The 20,787-nt window shown below is 45.9% G+C and overlaps 1 protein-coding gene across 1 annotated transcript; it reads left to right on the top strand.

The window, feature by feature from the left end:
- Positions 1 to 11,845: 11,845 nt before the first annotated feature.
- GIP (gastric inhibitory polypeptide) lies at positions 11,846 to 17,293 on the top strand. The gene is made up of 6 exons (XM_023653747.2): positions 11,846 to 11,920; positions 12,796 to 12,897; positions 14,594 to 14,740; positions 15,350 to 15,442; positions 16,158 to 16,259; positions 17,177 to 17,293. The coding sequence occupies exons 2-6, from the start codon at positions 12,812 to 12,814 to the stop codon at positions 17,184 to 17,186; spliced, it is 438 nt and encodes a 145-aa protein (XP_023509515.2). The 5' UTR covers positions 11,846 to 11,920; positions 12,796 to 12,811; the 3' UTR covers positions 17,187 to 17,293.
- Positions 17,294 to 20,787: the final 3,494 nt, after the last annotated feature.

The following is a 20,787-nucleotide window of genomic DNA, read 5'->3' as shown; positions in this document are numbered from 1 at the left end:
CAAACTTTCTGTCTTTTCTTCACTCCTTCCCTTTTTCTTCTTCCTCTCCCACTATCACTAACTTGTTATCATTCGTACTGTTATTTCTGGTGAAGTGGAAGGATACAGAGATGCTTGAATTATTTTGTACACAAAAACGAGAAACTCGTTACATTTTTGAGGAGAACCCCAGGGTGACTCAGACCCCAGAGCTCCTCCACCCCTGTACTCCCAGCATGATTGTCTGAACAGTCACTAGACACTATTACTTCTTTGTATCATTTTTCTGTGTCTTATGTTGCTTATAACTAATGTTGTTAACATTTTATGTATCAAATCCTTGAGGGCAAAGACTATATATCATCCAGGGAGTCCAACACAGTGCCAACAGGTGTCCAAAAATATGTATTAAATAAGTATCTTTTGATACTGTCTGGGAAGAAGACAGGGTTAAAAATGCTGTGTTCAGCCTGTAAGTACTTTTTCTTTTTTTCCTCCCTCCCTCCCTTCCTTTCTTCCTTCCCTCCATCTCTCCCTTCCTCCCTCCCTCCCTCCTTTCTTTCTTTCTTTTTCTTTTTCTTTCTTTCTTTCTTTCTCTTTTCCTTTCTTTCTTTCTTTTTCTTTCTTTCTCTTTCTTTTTCCTTCCTTCTTTCTTCTTTCTTTCTTTTTTTGTAAATACAGTACTCCATTCCACGATGATCAGATGAAATACAAGTAAACGTAGTCGTTCAAAAGGCTGATAGGTCTACATCAACAATAGCAACCAAGAGGTATCTCTGGGCTTGTTGCGCCCAAGTCTTGCACCCAATGTCCACTGATGAGCATCCTCTATCCCTTGTTCCTTGTCAAATAGCCTCAGAATTCTTCTCAACTCAGGGCTTCAGTCAGTCAGTGGCAACCATGCGTTAGTTGGCACATCCCTTTCCCATCCTGATCTCCGTGATGCCACACAGCCAGGATGACGATCTCTAGAGACAGTCCACATGCGCCTCCTGCCAGGAGCTCTCTTAGGGTCTTCCTTCTGGAATGTAACTAGCAGCCAGCCCACTAATCATGTAAAGAGTTCCTATTTTGTATTTCATCCAAAGCAAAAATGGCACCCCAAGACAGCCTTCCAGCTCAGCGATTCCCAGGATGTCTGATCCAGCCACCTACCCACAGCAGATGCTTATTGAATATCCTAGCTACCAGATCACCTGTGAACACTCAAGGAAAAGACAAACCAATTTTTACAGCAGGCTAGATTAAGGCAAAAATTAAGCAGGTCATGAAAACACATTTTAATTTCTAATACTCATTACTAGTAAGAATATAGCGAAGTAAAGCATCCTACATGGCTGTGGGAAAACAATGTTAAGGCGACGAAAACCTTTAAAAATTCGTACTGTTTGACTTAAAAATTGCACTTTTGAGTAACTTTTCTACCAAAAGTCCAGTACATAAAACATTTTATTTAGCCTTAAAAAGGAACAAAATTCTGATACCTGCAACAACATAGATGAACCAGAAAATGTGATGCTAAGTAAAATAAGCCAGACTCAAAAGGGCAAATATGTGATTCCACTTACATGAGGTACTAGAATAGTCAAATTCATAGAGACAGGAAGTAGAATAGTGGTTACCAGACGCTGGGAGGAGGGGGTGGGGTGGGGAGTTAGTGTTTAATGGGTATAGAATTTCAACTTGGGAGGATGAGAAAGTTCTGGAGATGGATAGTATGATGGCTGCACAACAGTGAAAATGTGCTTAATACAACTGAATTTTACACTTAAAAATGGTTAAAATTATAAATTTTGTTATGTATATTTTACCATGATATTAAAAGGCAAAAAGAAATTTAGCTTTTGCAAAATCTAAAAAAAAAAAAAATCTTAATGAGCAAAGATGTGTTATTTATCAGTCAAGAAAAAAAAACTTAGCAATATAAATGCTTAAAAATAGAGGAATCTTCAAGTAACTTTTAACATAGCCACATGGTAAAATATTATGTAACCATTAAAAATTACGTTCAAAAAGGGTTTAGGAAAACTTGGAAGAAGTTTTAAAAAAATGCACATCACAAAAGTAATTGTGCTCATATAATCCATGTGTTTGGAACCATCTGAAAAAAAAATACTACTTGTGCATAAAAGCCTGGAAATTACAGAAACTCTTGCACATGGGTACCCATAGACGTGTACAAGAATATTCCCAGCAGCATTGTTTATAATAACAAAACCTAGAAACGTCCATCGACCAGAGGATGAATAAGTTAAGCCAGGTACAGTCATGCGATGGAATACTAGTGAGCAGTGACAATGAATCTGCTTCAGCAACACGTATGAATACGGGTGAATTTCACTAATGCTGATTTCAAGTTTATAATTTACACAATGCTGACTTAAAAACAAAAACAGAGACTGAAGAATATACACATTATGGTTCCATTTATATAAGTTCAAAAACATCTGAAACTAAACAATACATTGTTTAGGGAGGCGTCCAGAAAAGGTTAAACTTTAAAGAAAAGAAAGAATGATAAAATTCCAGAATGTGGTTACTTCTGGGAAGTAGCCCAGGGATGATCGTAGCGGGGCTCACAGGGACTTCAAAGATACTGGGGATGGATGTCCTAGTTCTTAATCTGAGTGGTGGCTAAGCAAGTGTTTGTTTTCTTATTCTTGAAACTGTATGTGTATAGTTTATATTTTCTTTGGCGAGTTTGAATATTTCATAATAAAAATTAACTGAAGTAATAAAAAGCCTGGAAAAAAACTGTTAACAGTAACTCTTTGGATTTGAAAATATTAGTGTATTTCTCTCTGTTCTTGTCTCTCTTTCTTTCTATCTCTTCCCTTCTCTCCCTATTTCTCTCTCTCTCCACTCTGCTATATTTTTCAAGATTTCTAGACTATTATATTTTTATAAGAAACTTAAAAAAAAAAAGTCAAACGGGTATTCAAATGAATCATCCCAGAATACCTTTACAAGCCAAATAGGGAATAGTTTTGGGTTATCTGCTCTTCCAAGATTTGATGTAGCCAGAAATTCTCCTTTTATTAGCAAACCAGGGTTGATGGTTAACTGCAACGCACCCTGATCAATCACGGATGTATCTTGAGTTTAGCTAAAAGTCTGATTAATTATGCATGTTTTCATAATAAACTGAGAGGGTATGTGCTAAAACTTAGGATCAGCATGGTAAACAACAGGAAGCAAGCACTCAGATTCACACCTGCCCAGTCTGTCCTGGATCTTCCAGATAAATTGCTCCTTTCAACTCCCATGCTTGAGTCATTTTCGTTTTCATTTGCATTCACTGGAAATCCTCTAAGGGTGAAGCCCATTTCTTCCTCATTGGTCTGGGAGTTTCTTGCCTTGGGACCATGTCTTTCAACATGTTGAAAACCACAGGGCAGGATCCATATTGCTTCCTTTGTCTGAGTAGTTTCCATTATTTTCACCATGTAAGATCTTCTTTATTGTTTCTCCATGAGCTCAATGTTTTGAAAAATGTTGCCTGTCAAAAAATTCCAATGATCAAATCATAAAAAATTGTTCTCATACTGAGTGGCTGAGCAGAACTTCTTCTCTACACAAGTGGCAAGAGGTGCTGCTACTTCCACCAAAAGCAAAGGGACTTGGAATTGGAATTTGCCCACACAGCCTTGTCTGGAGCAAATGTCTGATTTGTGTTAAATGTCTTAACTGGCTGAAAATAGCCCATAGATACCACTGTACCCATTACACCTATCTTCCTTCATTCTTAGAGCCCTGGATCTGGGGAGCCTAGGGTTTGAGAAATATTACTCAGGACCAGCTTTCTTAGTTCCAGCACTTTGCCTAGGAGGAGAGCAGAAGAGAAAAGAAGAGACAGGGAGAGAACATTGTAAATCGTGGTAAACACCCTGAGGTACGATAGTATCATTGTTTCTACTTTATAGGTCAACTATGCCACAGATAAGGAGCAGAACCAGGATTCTAAACCAAGTGCACATGGACCCAAGTCTTTGCTCTTGTCTTTATACCAGTGGAGCGTTTAAAAATCCCAATGCAACCCACACATGTATCACAATTTGTTTTATGCAAAGGTGTAAAGACAACTCAACGGAGAAAATGCAATCTTATCAACAAATGGAACAATTGGATATTCACGTGCAAAGAAAGAAATTTCCTTCCATATTTCAGCCTATATACAAAATTAACTCAATCATATACCTAAATATAATCATTTATGTCATATAACTAACTGTAAAACTAAAAACTATGACTTCTAGAAGAAAATCTTTGTGACTTTGGGTTAGGGCAAAGTCACAATTGCACCAAAAGCAAATCAGTGACACCAAATGCAAAATTCATACACAGCAGAATTGATAAACCCGACTTCACCAAAACTTTACAAACTTCTGCTCCTCAAAAGTTACTATTAAGAAAATGAAAAGAGAAGCCACAGGCTAGGAGAAAATATTTGTAAATCATATATCTAGTACAGGACTTATATCCAAAATATACAAAGAACTCTCAAAACTCAATAACAAGAAAACAAACAACACTCTCCCCACAAAAAAATGGGCAAAAGATTTGAACAGATGTGTCACCAAAGAAGATATACGGATGGCAAATAAGCTCGTGAAAAGACATTCAGTATCATTAGTCACTAGAGGAATTAAAATTAAAATCACAGTGAGACCCCACTACATACCTATTAGAAGGGCTAAAATTAAAAAGAACAACCATATCCAGTTTTGGTAAGACTGGAGGAACTGGAACTTTCATACAGTTGGTGGGAATGTAAAATGTTACAACCATTTTAGAAAACAGTTTCTTAAAAAGTTAAGCACACCCCAATCCTAGGTTTTTACCCAAGAAAAATAAAAGCATATGTCCATCCAAAGACTTATTCACAATTGTTCATAGCAGCTTTATTTGTAATAGCCAAAAACTAGAAACAACCTAAATGTCCATCAACAGGTGAATGGAGAAACAAATTGTAAATTCCATATGATGGAAGAATATTACTCATCAATAAAAAAATGGGTTATTGATCATGCTATAATACAATTGAATCTCAAAATGAGTATGCTGAATGAAAAAAACAGACAAAAAGCAGTACATACTGTACGAGTCCATTTCTATAAGATTCTAGAAAATACAGACTAATCTACAGTGACAGACAGCAGATCAGTGTTTGAGAGGGGAGTGAATAGTAGGAGAGAGGGACTCAAGAAAATTTAGGGGATGATAGATATGTTCATGACCTTAATTGTAGTGACAGTTTCATGGAAGAAAATATATGTCAAAACATCAAATTGTACAATTTAAATTAAACATGTGAGTTAATTATGTGTCATCCCTCAAGAATGCTGGTTTTAAAAGTCCCAATACTGTGGAGGGAGTGGTGAATTGGAAAATGATCATTTTCCATCGTCATAGTAAAGATGGGTTCAAGCAAGAATCATCAATGGTTGTTAAATAAATCTGAGGGTAGGGGAAGTCTGATATGGAAGGGGATATTTGCATTGTTTTAGAGTATCTCCCTGTAGATTGCTTATTAGTTATAAGGATAAAAATAGTAACTGTACAGTGGGAAATCCAACCAAACTTTGACCAAGTGATCAAAATTATCATCAATCATGGGCAGGTAGACATCTTGTTCCTCCAAGGGCAATACTTTGAAAAGGACACAGTTTCATTTTTCTAGTATTCTGACCGGGATGCACAACCTGAATCTAATCTAGAAGAAACATCCAACAAACGGAAATTGAAAAACATTCTGCAATATATACTCTTTAAAAAGTCAGTACCATGAAAGACAAAGAAAGGCTGAGAAACTGACTAAAGGAGAATAAAAGGGGCATGACAATTAAATGAATACATAATCCTGGACTGGATCTAATAATGGAGGGGAAATACCCAAAAGGACATTATTGGGACAATAATTGTAAAGAATTGTAATATAGACTATATGCCTTATATCAAAGTTAAATTTCTTGAATTTCATAATTATACTTATTGAGGTTGTATGAGTGAATATCCTTGTTCTTAGGAAATATACATGAAAATATTAAATGGTAAAGGAGCATGATGTATATAATCTACTCTCAAATGTTTAGAAGATAGATAATAGAATTATACAACAAAAGTGGCAAAATGGTACAAGTCGGTAAATTTGTGTGTATGTTGGAGTTCCCTGTATTATTTTTGCAACTTCCCTGTAAGTTTTAAATTATTTCCAAATGAAAGGTTTTAAAAATCTGCAGACTAATGACATCGGAGTCTCTGGGTACTGAGGCATTGGAATTTTTAAAAATTTTCCAGGTAGGGTTGCCAGATTTGGCAAGTAACAATATAGGATACTCAGTTAAATTTGAATGTCAGATAAACAACAATTTAAAAACTTTTTTTTGGAGGAGGAGGGGGATTAGCCCTGAGCTAACATCTGCTGCCAATCCTCCTCTTTTTGCTGAGGAAGACTGGCCCTGAGCTAACATCTGTACCCATCTTCCTCTACTTTATATGTGGGATGCCTATCGCAGCATGGCTTGCCAAGTGGTGCCGTGCCTGTACTCCGGATCCGAACCAGCGAACCCTGGGCCGCCAAAGCGGAACATGCGAACTTAACCGCTGCGCCAACAGGCTGGCCCCTAAAAACATTTTTGAGTATAAGTCTGTCCCATGAAGTATTTGCTGCCTAACCAGCAAGTACGCTTTTGGAAAGCAACTCAGTCTGATATTTGTACTCTGCTTTTCTTTGTAGAATATTAGAGAAATTACTTGTTTTTTCTGTCTTCAGTATCTAAAATCATATCGGTCCCCAGTCTTATAGAGAGAAGGGGACTGAGATAAGTATAAACAGGTATTAAATGCCAGAGTTTATGACAATGAAAAGAAATCTTTAATGAATCTAGCATCTTCTGTAATAATGACAATAGTGGTCAACATTTTCTAGGGCTGATTATGTAGATGGTAGCCAACTTTGAGTGGCCCCCAATGATCCCAGCCACCTAGTATTCACAGCCTTGTGTAGTCCCTCCCACATCATACCAGGGTTGGTCTGTGTGACCAATGGCATATAGCTGAGGTGACAGTATGTCACTTCTGGATTTAGGTTTTAATCAGGCCTTCATCTCGGGTGCATATCTTCGCTCTCAGGGAATAAGCCACGTGGTGAGCAGCCCTATGGAGAGGTCTGCATGGTGAGGAACTCCAGCCTCCAGCCACGTGAGTAAGCTTGGCAGGTGACCCACAGCCCCAGACAAGTCTTCTGGGACTGTAGCTCAGCCAACAGCTGACTGCGACTTCATCAGAGACCCTGCGCCAAACCACCCGGCTAAGGCACTCCCAGATTCCTGATCCTCAGAAACTGTGTGAGATAATAAACATTCACGGTTTTAAGCTGCAAAAATTTGGAGTAATTTTGTTACACAGCAAAAGATAACTAATGTATCAAGATACAATGTAACATAATATATCTTCTAAGTATCTGTGTTTCCCCAATCAATTCTTTGAGATCGGAACTACCACATTCCCCATTTTACAGAAAGGCACACTGAAGCACAGAAAGAGCCTGTCACTCTAGGTCACCCCACGAGTATGCATTGCTGGGTCTGTCTCCAGAGTCCTCACCCCTTATAGGGAATTTCACAGCCTTCCTGTCAGGGGCGGGGCTGGGTCAGCCTGGCTTTATTATTTCATCTTATTTCTTTCTCACCATAGTGTGAGGTGGAGGAGATGTTCCAGAGAATACTACCAGCCAACTCACCCCCCAGGATGCCTTCATGTTAACAAGACACTAACTTCACACTTACTATGAGGTAAGAAGGGCAGATTGTGTTTTCTTCTCCCCAATTTAGAGACGGGCAAGCTAAAGCTCAGAGTGGATGAGGGCTTTGCCCAAAGCCAAACATAACCTGGGGAGTGGTGGGCGGGTGGAGCTGGGGCTTGAATCCTCCACTCCTCTCTCCACCCCACCAGGCTACTCTCTAATCCAAATAATGAGGGGTGCCTTTCTGGAGTCCCCGTACCCATTGCAGGAATGGGGGTGGGGTTCACTGGGGACCCCGGAAACTGCTCTGTCCTTCATGTGCACATGCAAGGAAAAGGCAGGCAAAGCCCTCCCTTCTCACCCCTCTCTTCCTTTCCCTGGGAGGTGCTCCCACCTGGGAGAAAGAGGAGCTCAGGAACGCTGCTCACTGTCTGGGAGGCCCAGCCCTTTGGCCTTTTATCCTAAATGCACCACCAATTCTCTAACTGGTGTAGAGGAAACATCCAACACCTTGTAGCTGAACCAAGCACCTTGTGGCTGCCCCCTCGCAGCCCTAACTCTTCACTGCAGTTCTCCTCCCACGGATTAGGCTGCAACTACTAAGGGCTGAGCTCTTTTCTTGACAAACAAAAGCGGACAAAATAGCTTTTGAAAACGGGGAGAGGGATTGGGGTTAGAACAGAGAGGGGACTTCCAAGCTGATCCCTTGCTGCAGATGGCCAGAAGAGGCTGTAGGTAGTGTATTTTTTCTTGAAGATCCTCTAGAATGTATCTCTCTTGACCTGAGTGGTACTAAGTGCTGGGGTAGGCAAAAATGTTTGGGACCATGCCCATGCTCGTGATGTGACTGGGGAGAAAAGCTGGATGGAGTCCTTCTAGGAATCAGGGTAGACCAGATGACTCAGTAAGTTTGTCAAGGTTTGGTCATCTCTTGTTTCCTCTGCAGGAGGAGAAGAATACAGTAGCCCCCCTTATCTGCGAGGGATACATTCCAAGACCCCCAGTGGATGCCTGAAACCACGGCCAGTACCAAACACTATACAGGCTATGTTTTTTCCTATACATACATACCTACCATAAAGTTTAATTTATAAATTAGGCACAGTAAGAGATTGATGGCGCTTTGGGGCCATTATTAAGTGAAGTAAGGGTTACTTAAACACAAGTACTATGATACCTCCACAGTCAGTCTGATAACCAAGAGGGCTACTAAGTGACTACCAGGTGGGTGGCATACACAACCTGGACACATTGGACAAAAGGATGATTCACATCCTGGGCACAACCAAGCAGGACAACTTGAGATTTCATCATGCTCCTCAGAATGGTGTGCAATTTAAAACTTAAGAATTATTTCTGGAATTTTCCATTTAATTTTTTCAGATTGCAGTTGACCCTGGGTAATTGAGACTGAGAGTAATTGAAACCGTGAAAAGTGAAACTTCGGATAAAGGGGGACAACTGTAAATCTGCCACCCGGTGCCAGGGAGATGAGAGAGGGATGTCTGCTTTCTGAGTCAGCCGGTGAGCTTGAAGACCAAGTGAACTTCTGAAGCAGAGTCCACGGCAGGGAGACTGCAGCCAGCCTTCTGAGTCACCCTGGCCTGGCTGCAGAGCTGGGCCTGGAATGTCTGCAATGGCCCTGTGGGCCCTGGGGGTGGTGAGTCACCGCCATGAACTGGGAGAGCCAACTAGCCCTAAAGGCTCTTCTGCTCTTCCTTCCAGTTCTCAACCTGGGGCCTCGACTCAGAAGCCACAAGGGTCTGGCAAGAGGGAGCCTGGGTTCTCTTGCAACAGCGCTGCCCTCACCTGCTTCCCACACTGATCCCTGACTTCCATGGCTCCTTAGATACCGCCCAAACCAAACACTCCACATGTCTGGGCCATCAGTCTTCGCATCTGGGCTTCCGGCTGCTTGGAGGTGCCCTCCTGCCTCCCCATCCCTGTGTCCTCCCTGACTCCTCTCATCCTGGAAATTCTCCGCCGTGGACTGAGGCTCTGCCACCTCCTGAGCCTCCCCTCCCTGCTCCACCCCTGCACTGCGCTGGATTCTGTGGACCAGGGCACTTCTCACCATGGCGTGGATGCTCTGGTCGAGGTGCCAGTTGGATTTATTGAACTATTTTGATCAAGTCCAGCAGGCTCTGATACTCAGAAACTTCCCAAGGCCGTCTTTTCCATTCTCCCCACCCCACCTCTGACGTCCCAACATGCCCTGAGGGGGGCCTGTGGGCTTCCCTGGGAGTTTGGCATCTTCTCTGATCTCCTTCCCAGGTCCTCCCCACATCCCTCCCTCCCCACCCTGGGGCCCAGGCCACATTCTCCCTAGTCTGTCCACTGCACAGCATGGGAGCCAAAGATCAAAGGGAAACAGGGAGGGGGGTGGTAGAGCGGTCCCCCTGAAGAGGCGGTGGGGTGGGGATTTAAAATACAACTGAGCAGCCCACCCCAAAACAAATCCCGAGAGCATCAGGCAGCAGGTCAGGCTGCCAGGACCCATCACAGAAGCTTCCTCGACTCTGGTTTGGCAGCAGAATTAGGGGTCTCAGGGAATGACGTCCGTTCTTCTTGGAAACCCTGTGCCTCCAGGCAGGGGTGCCCAGGTTTTGACACAAATCCTTTTGAGCCTATTAACTGTGTTACTCACCAGGAAACAAGATCGAAAGCAGGCCTCACGTCTTTGGAGGCCAAATCTGAATTGATGTCTAATGTCTGCCCATTGATAGCTGGGAGATGGAATTTGGAAAGCTTGCCCAGAAAGAAGTTTTTCTAGATGGTGAAAAATGGGTGGTAGGCGGGGAGGTTTCTAGGAAGCAGAGGTGAGTTGCTCCCCTGGTCTGGTTACCTCTCATCCCACACACACACTTAATTTCATGCTGGAGCTGCTCCCAGACTGGGGAGTTCACCTGGAAAGGAAAGTGGCCTTTATTAGCCCCTGGAGCTAATAGGCACAGCAGGAGCTTGGTTGGTTGTAGTTCAAAGTACCCCTGGCAAGTGGAGAAGGGAGAGCCTGGGAAGGAGGCCTTGGGGGTCTGTCTGCCAGAAATGTGGTCTGCGCCTGCCCCTTCCTGACTGAGAGCCCCGGGGACGGAGCCATGTGCTGTGTACCCAGAGGAAGGTGAAGGAGCCCCTCTGGGAGCCTCCAGTCTGAGGGTGCAGACGTGGCCGTCAGCCTCAGGGAGCCTCTGTGTGATGGAGAAGATGCAGCCCCAGTCTTACACCCTGATCTCAGAGAGCCCCCAGCCTGTTCAGGGAGACAAAGCCCTTGCCGTGGAGAGTCCTCCCCTCTGACGGGGAGGCACAGCATGACCTCAGGAGTCCGCAGCCTGATGGCAGAGAGAGGACCAGACACTTCTCTCATATAGAGCGTCAGGCACTTGAGGTGAGAGCCTTGAGCCTCATAAATCTTTCCAGATAGAGCTGTAGCTGCCCCACCTTCTCCCCAGTGCCCAGGGTGCAAACGTGCCTCTTTCCCTGCTCTGCCTGCCCCTAAGCAGGGAGACAGCTTGAGTGGAAGTTCTCAGTTGCCCAAGCTGCCACCAAGAAGCCCTCAGTCTTCATGTGCTCTCAGCCCTCTGCCCTCTCTCTCTCACCCCTTTCCTCAGCCACCCAGGACACACCCTGCATATCACTATGGGGACATTGCCGCATTGCCAAAGCCCCAGGTCACTATCCAGAGCTGGGGTTCAAACTGCTCTGGCCCCACTCTCTCTGACCCAGGAGGAGCCCATTGCCTACAAGAGTGCCCCTCTCCCAGCTAGTGCCACCCTGCCCAACTCTGCTCTCCCCAAGGGCATCTTCTCTAACTGAGGCCACCTATAAAGGAAGTGGGGGATGGGAGAGCACTGGGCCCTGTGCCCAGAAGAGAGAAGGAGGAAGAAGAGAGGGGGCACTAAGGTACCCTACCCAGGACAGCCCCCAGGCAGCAGCTGGAGATACCCAAATGTTAATCACCAATTAGCACAGTTCAGGTGGAAAGGACAACTTTATTACGTGTCAAATGGACTTAATGTGGCGGGAGCTGTGGGCTTAATTTCTTGAGATAAGATGCTTTTAGGCTAATCAGCAGGTCAGTGATGCCTGGATATAAAGGAGCAGCAGCAGACTTTCTTGAGACGGACTCTGAAGGGCCAGAAGGTAGGAGGAAGAGACTCCCCTGCCCTGTCCTTCTTCTGGAAGAGCCAGAAAGGGAGCCTGGTAAGAGGAAAGCCAGGACAGGGGATGGACGAGATGCTGGAGAGGAGGCGGATCTGGGCCCCGCTGCGATGCTCAGCACCCATGCATCTCACGTGCTCTTCTTCTATGTAGGAAACAAGAGGGTGGCTCTGACGGTTCCTCCACCATGCAGATGACAAAGGCAGGAAGATGGGGTCTTGCAGCCCGCACATCTCTAGATCTGGTTTTGGTTTCCAGGGCTTGGGAGAAAGCTTCCTCCCTGCTCTTCATCTCTACCAAAGACCCCCTGGATGAAACGGGGCAAGCCCTCGGTGGAAGGGTCAGACTTCAGGAAGAACCTCCCTGAGTCGAGATAGTGAAGCCTGAGAAGGAGAGAGTGGGATGGTCCCACGTGCCGTTTTCACTGAGGGCAAGAGGGCTGTGATGCATTAAGTGACAGCCCACTTGAGAGCAGGAGGCTGGCTGGTATGAAATTTGGAGGGCTCTGAGGGGAGAATCTTGCCAAACCACATGCCTGTGATGTCTCGCCACTGGAGCTGGGAAGGGAGGGGGGGGGGGTCTGTCCAGGCACACAGGTGTTCGCTGCTTTCTCCTGCCTGGATCCCTCCCCCACTGCCCTCCTCCCACCCGACTCAGACTCCACTGCAAAACAAAACAAAAGCAGGTTCACCTCTTGGCCAGGCTCCGTGTCCCTTCTAGACGCTAACTCTAAAGCCTCCCACCCTCCCCAAGGTGTTGCTCCAGCCTCTTAGAAAAGCTCCAGCCCCCAGGGCTCAGTGGCCCCCAGCTTTCAGAACCCTCACAGGCTCTGAGGCGCCAGCAATGCGCCGCCACGCTGGCTGCTCCCTCAGCATGGTGCTTCCACCTCAGCCTGGTCCTTTTTTTTCTTATCTCAGGAGTTACCGCTAGAAGATGGTGGCCATGAAGACCCTCTCTCTGCTGCTGGTGTCCCTGTTCCTGGCAGTGGTGCTAGGAGAGAAGGAAGAGGGTCACGCCAGGTAGGGGTGAGGGGGGTCGGTCACCCGCAGGGAAGGGGACTGGGGAGGTGACTGGGTTCTGGTTTTCAAGAAGGAAGTGAGAAAGGGAGGAACCCCAAGCCAAAAGGAAAGAAGCTCAATGGAAAACCTGCCAGCAGTCTGAGTACAGAGTGAGGACAGAACCAGAGAGTATTTATTACGAGCTACTCTTGCAGCCAGAGAGACTGTGGTTAGATCTCGAGAAGGACTTCTCAGTGGTTAAGTGTCTGGAATAGATGACAGCATCTCCCTCCCTAAAGAAAGCCTTAACCACTCATTTATGCATACATCTGATCAATTTTTTTTTTTTTAAAGGAAGACTGGCCCTGAGCTAACATCCATTCCCATCTTCCTCTACTTTATATGTGAGACGCCTGCCACAGCATGGCTTGCCAAGCTGTGCCATGTCCGCACCTGGCATCCAAACCAGCAAACCCGGGGCCGCCAAAGCAGAACGTGGGCACTCTACCGCTGTGCCATCGGGCCGGCCCCCACCTTTGATCGAATTTTATGGAGGGCCTCCTGTGTGACAGGCACAGGCGATATTTGCAAAGAGTGGACCACAAAGACTTCCTGCCCTCACGAGCGTCTAAGCCCAAGGGGAGAACAGAGAAAGAATGATGGACGCGAGTTGCAAACCATCACGAGTACTGTGAGGAAAAGCAGGGAGTATTATGAGTGAATACAGCAGGGGGCTCTGTCTGTCTTTTGAGGGACCAAAAGAGACTTGTGTGAGTAAAGAGTTGGGCTTTCTCAGATGCCAGGATAAGCCATATGCCCGTGTAAATTCAGCTATGTAAATATGGCCGTCAGAGCCATGTGCAAGGAGAGACAACATCATGTAGAAGTTGAGAGTATACACCTGGGCCCAGACTGCCTGGGGGTAAATTCTGAATCTGCCACCTACACCATGTGCTAAGTTAATCTCTCTGCACCTTGGTTTCCTCATTCACAAAAAGGGGATATAGGGGCCGGTCCGGTGGCGCAGCAGTTAAGTGCGCGCGCTCCGATTCTCAGCGGCCCGGGGTTCGCCGGTTCGGATCCCGGCTGCAGACATGGCACTGCTTGGCACGCCATGCTGTGGTAGGCGTCCCACATATAAAGTAGAGGAAGATGGGCACGGATGTTAGCTCAGGGACAGGCTTCCTCAGCAAAAAGAGGTGGACTGGCAGTAGTTAGCTCAGGGCTAATCTTTCTGGAAAAAAAAAAAAAAAAGGGGGAGGGGACATAAATAGTGTCTACCTCCTAGAGGTATTCTGAGGATTAAACTGGGTCATGTACTAAAGGGCTTAGAGAGGGCCTGAGACATTGAAGTGCTGACTGGGAAGCAAAGAACTGAGTCAGGTATGGCCAGGGCAAGAGGAGTAAAGGAGGGAACCAAGATTCAGTCCTTTGGGATGACGGGGAGCCCTGATCCCGCTCTGTCCAGAAGCCAGAGCCACATACATGGAGGATGCAGGAAGTAGGCCCTTGAGTTAAAGATAAAGTCCTAAAGTCCTAGGGTCTTGATGCATAGACAAGAGAGTGTCCCTATAAAAACTGACTCCCAACAAATGGGCTGGTTTGTTTTCAAATGTCAGCCTCCTGTCAGGGACAATCATTTACCCTGGCATTGTGATTCCTTGCACCCCCTCCCCCTTCCATGGAGTCCTGGTTTCTATCTCTCCCTGCCTCTCAGATTCCAGACTAAGGTCAGTGACTCCCAACCTCGAGCCCCCAGGTATGCTGAGGGGACTTTCATCAGTGACTACAGTATCGCCATGGACAAGATCCGCCAACAAGACTTTGTGAACTGGCTGCTGGCACAGAAGGGGAAGAAGAATGAGTGAGCCATTGTACACCTCCCTCCTGTTCCCCGTTCTCCGGCTCTACCTTCCTACGTTCAGACCAGGCACCATATGTGGCCACACGAGCCACATGATGCACAATTCCAGGTGGTGCCTTTCACTTAGGTGATGATGGGGAACTGGACAACATGGCCGCCCTGGCCAGGACCCTGACTTGGGCAGCAGTCCAGTCTGGGGGCAGGACTAGGGCAATCTTCCAACCCATTTCTTCTAAGGGGAAGGGTTGGGGAAAATGTGTGGGGCTCACGGAGGATCCCCCAGGGGGCTGGGGATGAAGGCAGGGAGAGCTGAGCAGCTGCCAATGACTATTTGATGGTGGCTGTTTCAGACTTTGGAAATAGGATAAACTGCCCTCATCCTTCCTCCTTCTCTTTGCCAAATCTCTTTCCCTGCCCTCACTGTTTGGTCAGCATGGTACATTCTGGAAAGCTATTCACTGGCAGCTGAAGACAAGCAGTGGGGAGGTTGAGTGGAGAAAGAGGTACTCTCTGCTCCTTGGGTTGAGGTACCAAAAGATTGGAGGTCTTTGGACTGGAGAATATCTGGTCTCCCCAGGCTCACCCACTTCCTAATCTTTGTCTTCCCAGTTGGAAACACAACATCACCCAGAGGGAGGCCCGGGCCCTAGAGCTGACCCATCGATCCAACAGGAAGAAGGAGGAGGAGAGGGAGCAGCAGGGGTGAGTCAGCCCACAGGGGAAGGGGTGAGGGTGGGGCCTCCTGAGCTGCCCCTGCCTCATTGTTCCCTCTCCCGGACTCCAGAGCAGGGCAAGACCCAGAGATAAGCATCCCCTTCCATTCAGAGTTCAAAGAGGGGTCTTTATTGAACTCCTGGAGGTCAGCCTGAGATTAAGGGAGAAGCCTAGGAGGAATAGAGGGAGGATGGGGTCCTGGGAGGGGTTTTGGGGCCAGAGTTTCTAAGATTGGTGACTTCGTGTGCAGAGTCACTGAGTCAAGGAGAGGGGCAGTGAAGGAGACCGTGGGCACTGCCTTCCCTGCCAAACTTCAGGAAGGTTGTTTGTGGAACAGGGGGACCCTCCCGAGCCCTGATACCAGTTACTTTCTCTGAGAGGAATCTGTGGCAGAGATCACTCGAAAGAGTGAATGTTCCCAGTCACCTTTTGGGTTTACTGAAATTCATTCTCGGATACTTGTAGAGGTGAATGCGTGGGATGTCTCCCACCAGATTTTTGTTCCACTTTGCCTATATTGAAGAGCCCATATTTCCCTGGCTGACAGATCTGGGTGGGGCTTTGAAAGCTGAGATAACTGAGAGGCAGCTGTATTGACTCCCTCCCCCCAAGCCCAGTTCCCCCTTGGAATCCCAGGCCCTGTATTTACTCTCCTGGGTGGGCCCAGGCTAAAACAGCCTGCCTGAGGCTCTCCCCTTTGCAGCTCCCTGCCCAGAAACCCCTGCGATGAAGATTTGCTAAAGGATTTACTGATTCAAGAGCTGCTGGCCTGGCTCATGGACCAGATGGAGCTCTACAGGCGCAGGTAGGGGAGTCTGGTGGCTTTGAGTGTCTTGCATGGTGATTATAAGCTTGAGCTTTGGGGTCAGGCTGATGCTCAGATCTTCACCCCAACAAACACTGGCAAATTATTTAGACTCTCTGAACCTTGGTGTTTTCATGAAAATCGGAGCTATTTTAACCACTTCATGGCATTATTGTGGGGTTTAAATAAGATAATGTAAAGGAAAAAGCAGAGGGCAACGTCTGTGGAGTAATGAGAGTTCGTAATGTTGGCAGCTATTATTACTACTTACATTTCTTTCGAAACTTCCTCCAGGTGAGATGCTGCTCTCAATCCCCCTGCCCACCTGAGCTGAACTGTCCATCCTATTCTCAGCTTTCCCTCTGTACCCTCGTGCCATGGCACCTTCCTAGTGATGGTACCGCCATAGTTGGAGGCATGTTGTCCTTCTCTGCAGCCACTGCTGGTCTCAATGGTCCTTGAGTCTACCTCACCAGCTAAGAAGCCCTTCAATCTATTATGTCCCATAAGCAAGGGATGGCTAAATACCATGGAGAGGGCCATGCACCCGACGGGTGAGACAGGACACCCACTCAAGATGCAGACACCAGACACCGAGGCACAGAATCCAAAATGCACTAAGACCTTGATGCTGGGAAGCTAGGGAGAGAGTGAGGGAACAAATCTGTGACAGTTTCCTGTAAGAGGGTAAGAAAGGAGAGAGGAAGGTGACCAGAACAATGGGGAAGAGAGTATGAGAACATCTCCACAGGAAGGTGGGTAACATTCTCTGTGCTTATTTTGAATACTTATAATTAGAAAGGTAATTTGGAGGTAGGAGCAACTGAACTATGGCTGGTTGCCAAGATAAATTTACTTCGCTGACTCCAAGCTGAAAATGACCCGCCTCTCCACCACTTCCCCTCCTCTCTCCACAGATTTCAGTGACTCTCACCAAAGCCAGCTCAGGACTGGACTCTGCCCTTCACTTACTCAGCTCCTGCCTCAGCCCCATTCCAGGGTGCCCAAGAGAAGCCAAATCAATAAAGTTTAAGCTGAAATAAATCTTTATGCCTATTGTCGAAACTTATTCAAATGTCTACTGAGCACTAACAGTGTGTCTGTCTGTGTGTGCGTGCCACCCAATGAAAAGGAGATAGGGCGCTTATCCATCTGATAATTCATCTGTTTATTCTGCAAACACTTATTGGAAACTTAGCATAGCCAGCGACCATGCTGAACACTGGGGATACAGCAATGACGGAGACAGACACAGGACACGGTTCTCCCTCAATGTTTGCACCCTAGTGACGGAGGCAGACCTGAATCTTTAAACACACAAACATATTAATAGTCACATAACATGCTACATTATGTGAAGAAAGACTAGGGTGTTATGAGAGGACAGAGAAGCCTTATCCAGATGGAGTGGGGAGCCAGGAGGGCCTCTCAGGAAATGACATTTACATGGGCAGATAAAGGATGAGGGACCCTTAATAAATATTAGCCAGTGTTATTACTTATACAGCAAAATGGGCAGTAGAGAGAATAGCACAAGTCGAGGCTGGCAGGGGGCAGAGGCAGGGCCTTAAAGGCCATGTTAAAGCTTTTGGATTTTATCCTCAGTGCAAGGGCAAGTCCTTGAAGGATTCTAAGCAGGGGCAGGTCAGAGAAAATCTATTTGCATTCCAAAGCAATCACACCGATGACAGGGAGGATTATACTGAGATGAACAGGGATGAAAGTGGAAGAGGAAGACCAGCGAAGAGGCTCTTGCAGGATTGCAGGTTTCCACTGGGGTGATGGTAGTGCAGGTGGAGGCAAGTGGACAGTTTGTCCAAACGACAGTACCTCTATCTTCCGGTGTTCAAAGCTTCCCTACCTCGGTCTGCTGCCTTCTCCCAATGCCCCACATCCACAGAAAGCAAGGCTGTCTCTCCTTCTCCCCGTTGCCGTGGGTTATCTTTGCCTGGGATGACCTCCCCTCTCCCCTTGATCTAGCCATATTTTAGTAGAGTCAAACACACCTAGATTCAAATCGCTTACTAGGTCTGTGACTTGGCAAGTTAGTTCCTCTCTCTGAAGCTCAGTTTTCCATCTGTAAAAATAAGATTAAAAAGTACCCACCTCATAGGGTTGAGGTAAGTATTAAGATAAGGCCTGGTACAAAGTAAATGGTCAATAAAAGTTAACCTTTGTTATTATTATTCACACTACCTAAAGCTCAGTTTAAAAATACAAGGGTAGGGGCCAGCCCAGTGGCATAGTGGTTGAGTCTGTGTGCTCCGCTTTGGCCACCCGCATTTGGCGGTTTGGATCCTGGGCGTGGACCTACACATTGCTCATCAAGCCAAGCTGTGCTGGCATCCCACATACAAAGTAAAGGAAGATTGGCAGGGTGTTAGCTCAGGGCCAATCTTCCTCACAAAAATAAAATAAAATAAAAGTACAAGGGTATTAGTTTAAAATCAGGGAGTGGCATCCTGGCTGAAGGGCTAGGCCAGTAAACATTAATGAGCAAAGTGGGGAGGGTGTAAGACAATGGGAAAGATAGGGACTGTGAAAATGGAAGAGACTGCTACCTAAAGGCATCCTGGTGACCAAACAAAAATTCTTTTGAGAACTGAATTTGCCTGAGGGCTACCAGTTTTCGATCTCTTCCAGCTCTGGCATTTTTGGTTTCCTCTCCTCTAAACTCCTGGAGGACTGAGAGTGTTTACCACACCATTTAGAGCATGCCTTTGCTCAGAAGATATATTTTAGTGATTCTCCATGATAGAACTGATTGTCTTGGGGACGAGTTTGGCTCTCTCTGTCTAGCGTCTTGGGTATCTCTGGGAATCAGTGAATCAGAAAAGCTTACTTTTTAAAAAATTTTGTACAATGTTCTTTTTTTTTTTTTTTGAGGAAGATTAGCCCTGAGCTAACTACTGCCAGTCCTCCTCTTTTTGCTGAGGAAGACTGGCCCTGAGCTCACATCCGTGCCCACCTTTACTTTATAGGTGGGATGCCTACCACAGCATGGCTTGTCAAGCGGTGCCATGTCCACACCTGGGATCCGAACCAGCGAACCCCGGGCTGCAGAGAAGTGAAACGCGTGAACTTAACTGCTGCGCCACTGGGGCTAGCCCCATACAAATTTTGTGCAATGTTCTTACTATGGACCAGGCATAAGCATCATTTTTTCCCAACTTTTGAAGTTTTTAATTATTTTTTTGGTTTTTGTTCTTCAAATTTATAAACACCATTTTTGAAAAATCGTGGTGATCTCATTTAAAGCCTCATCACAACCCTTTAAGATAATAACATAGTAACTGTTGACGCCGCACTACACTGCCTCCAGGAGGCAGAGAATTAAAAGCACATGCTCTCAGCCACCTTGCCACAAGGCCAGTGCGCCACTTAAAGCAAGTGAGGGCATCTGTGATGGGCAGGCATTCAACGGTGTACTGGAGCAGAGCGCTTCTGAGAGCCATCGTTAAATTGTCAGGAATTTTGTGAGCAGGTTGTAAAACCATTGATAGCTTGAAATTGGCCATGGTCAGAGTATTTACACCATGGAAAGTGGCAAATGCTGTAAATCAGAGCTCCTCCTTCCCAACCTGGAGAGGTGGTTGTTCAACATTTACCAGCACACCACACTTTCTCTAAAATGATAAAGGAGAACAAATGTGTCTGAATAAGGGAATAAGCAGGTCTGCTTGAGGGTAGAAATGAGGTTGGTCAAGGGCTAATGTGTGTACCTAAGAGTATGTTAGCGTGCAGTTGACGGGATGAATAGTTAAATCTGAGGTCATGAGTGTGAGTGAGGGATCAGTGTGTGTAACCTAAGTCATACAGTGTGAGTCAAAGAGTGAGAAACGAAGCAGGTGTGTCCAGATGGTATCAGTGAATGCCTAAGGTACCAAGGTTTTGTGTTAAGACTGGTGTAGTAAGAATGAGTGTGTGAGGGCCAGCCCGATGGCGCAGCAGTTAAGTGCGCACGTTCCACTTATCGGCAGCCCGGGGTTCGCCAGTTCAGATCCCAGGTGCAGACATGGCACTGCTGGGCAAGCCATGCTGTGGTAGGCGTCCCACGTGTAAAGTAGAGGAAGATGGGCATGGATGTTAGCTCAGGGCCAGTCTTCCTCAGCAAAAAGAGGAAGATTGGCAGTAGTTAGCTCAGGGCTAATCTTCCTCAAAAAAAAAAAAAAAAAAGAATCAGTGTGTATGTATAGGGCTAGAGTGTTTTTTATGGAAAGGGGTGGGTAGGTATATTGGAGGTGGTCAGTGTGTATGAGACGGTGTCTGAAAAGGCTAGTATGTGTTGGAGGGGACAAATCTGTGTCTGAGAAAGTATAAGTTTGTGTCTTATAGGAGCTTATGCTATCTGAGTTTAGTGTCTCAGGGTACATATGAAAGTGAATCTGAAGGTATGACTCTGAAAGGCTGAATGATTGTTTTAGCTTTGGTCCTTGCATCCTTTAAGATTATATTCCGCTTCAAATAACAGGAAAACACACAATAACAGTAGCTTTAGCATGATAGAACATTATCTCTCTTTCTCATA

Source organism: Equus caballus, chromosome 11 (genome assembly GCF_041296265.1).
Source record: "Equus caballus isolate H_3958 breed thoroughbred chromosome 11, TB-T2T, whole genome shotgun sequence".
Classification (NCBI taxonomy): domain Eukaryota; kingdom Metazoa; phylum Chordata; class Mammalia; order Perissodactyla; family Equidae; genus Equus; species Equus caballus.
The sequence above is the reverse complement of the archived record's forward strand: the minus strand, read 5'-3'. Positions and strand labels throughout refer to the sequence as shown.

What these genes read in the sequence shown, in the direction of transcription:
- GIP (XM_023653747.2), top strand. Translation starts at nt 12,812, where the DNA reads ATGGTGGCCATGAAGACCCTCTCTCTGCTGCTGGTGTCCCTGTTCCTG. An exon ending in AAGGAAGAGGGTCACGCCAG is followed by an intron (nt 12,898 to 14,593) that starts GTAGGGGTGAGG and finishes CCTGCCTCTCAG; the next exon opens with ATTCCAGACTAAGGTCAGTG. An exon ending in CAGAAGGGGAAGAAGAATGA is followed by an intron (nt 14,741 to 15,349) that starts GTGAGCCATTGT and finishes TTGTCTTCCCAG; the next exon opens with TTGGAAACACAACATCACCC.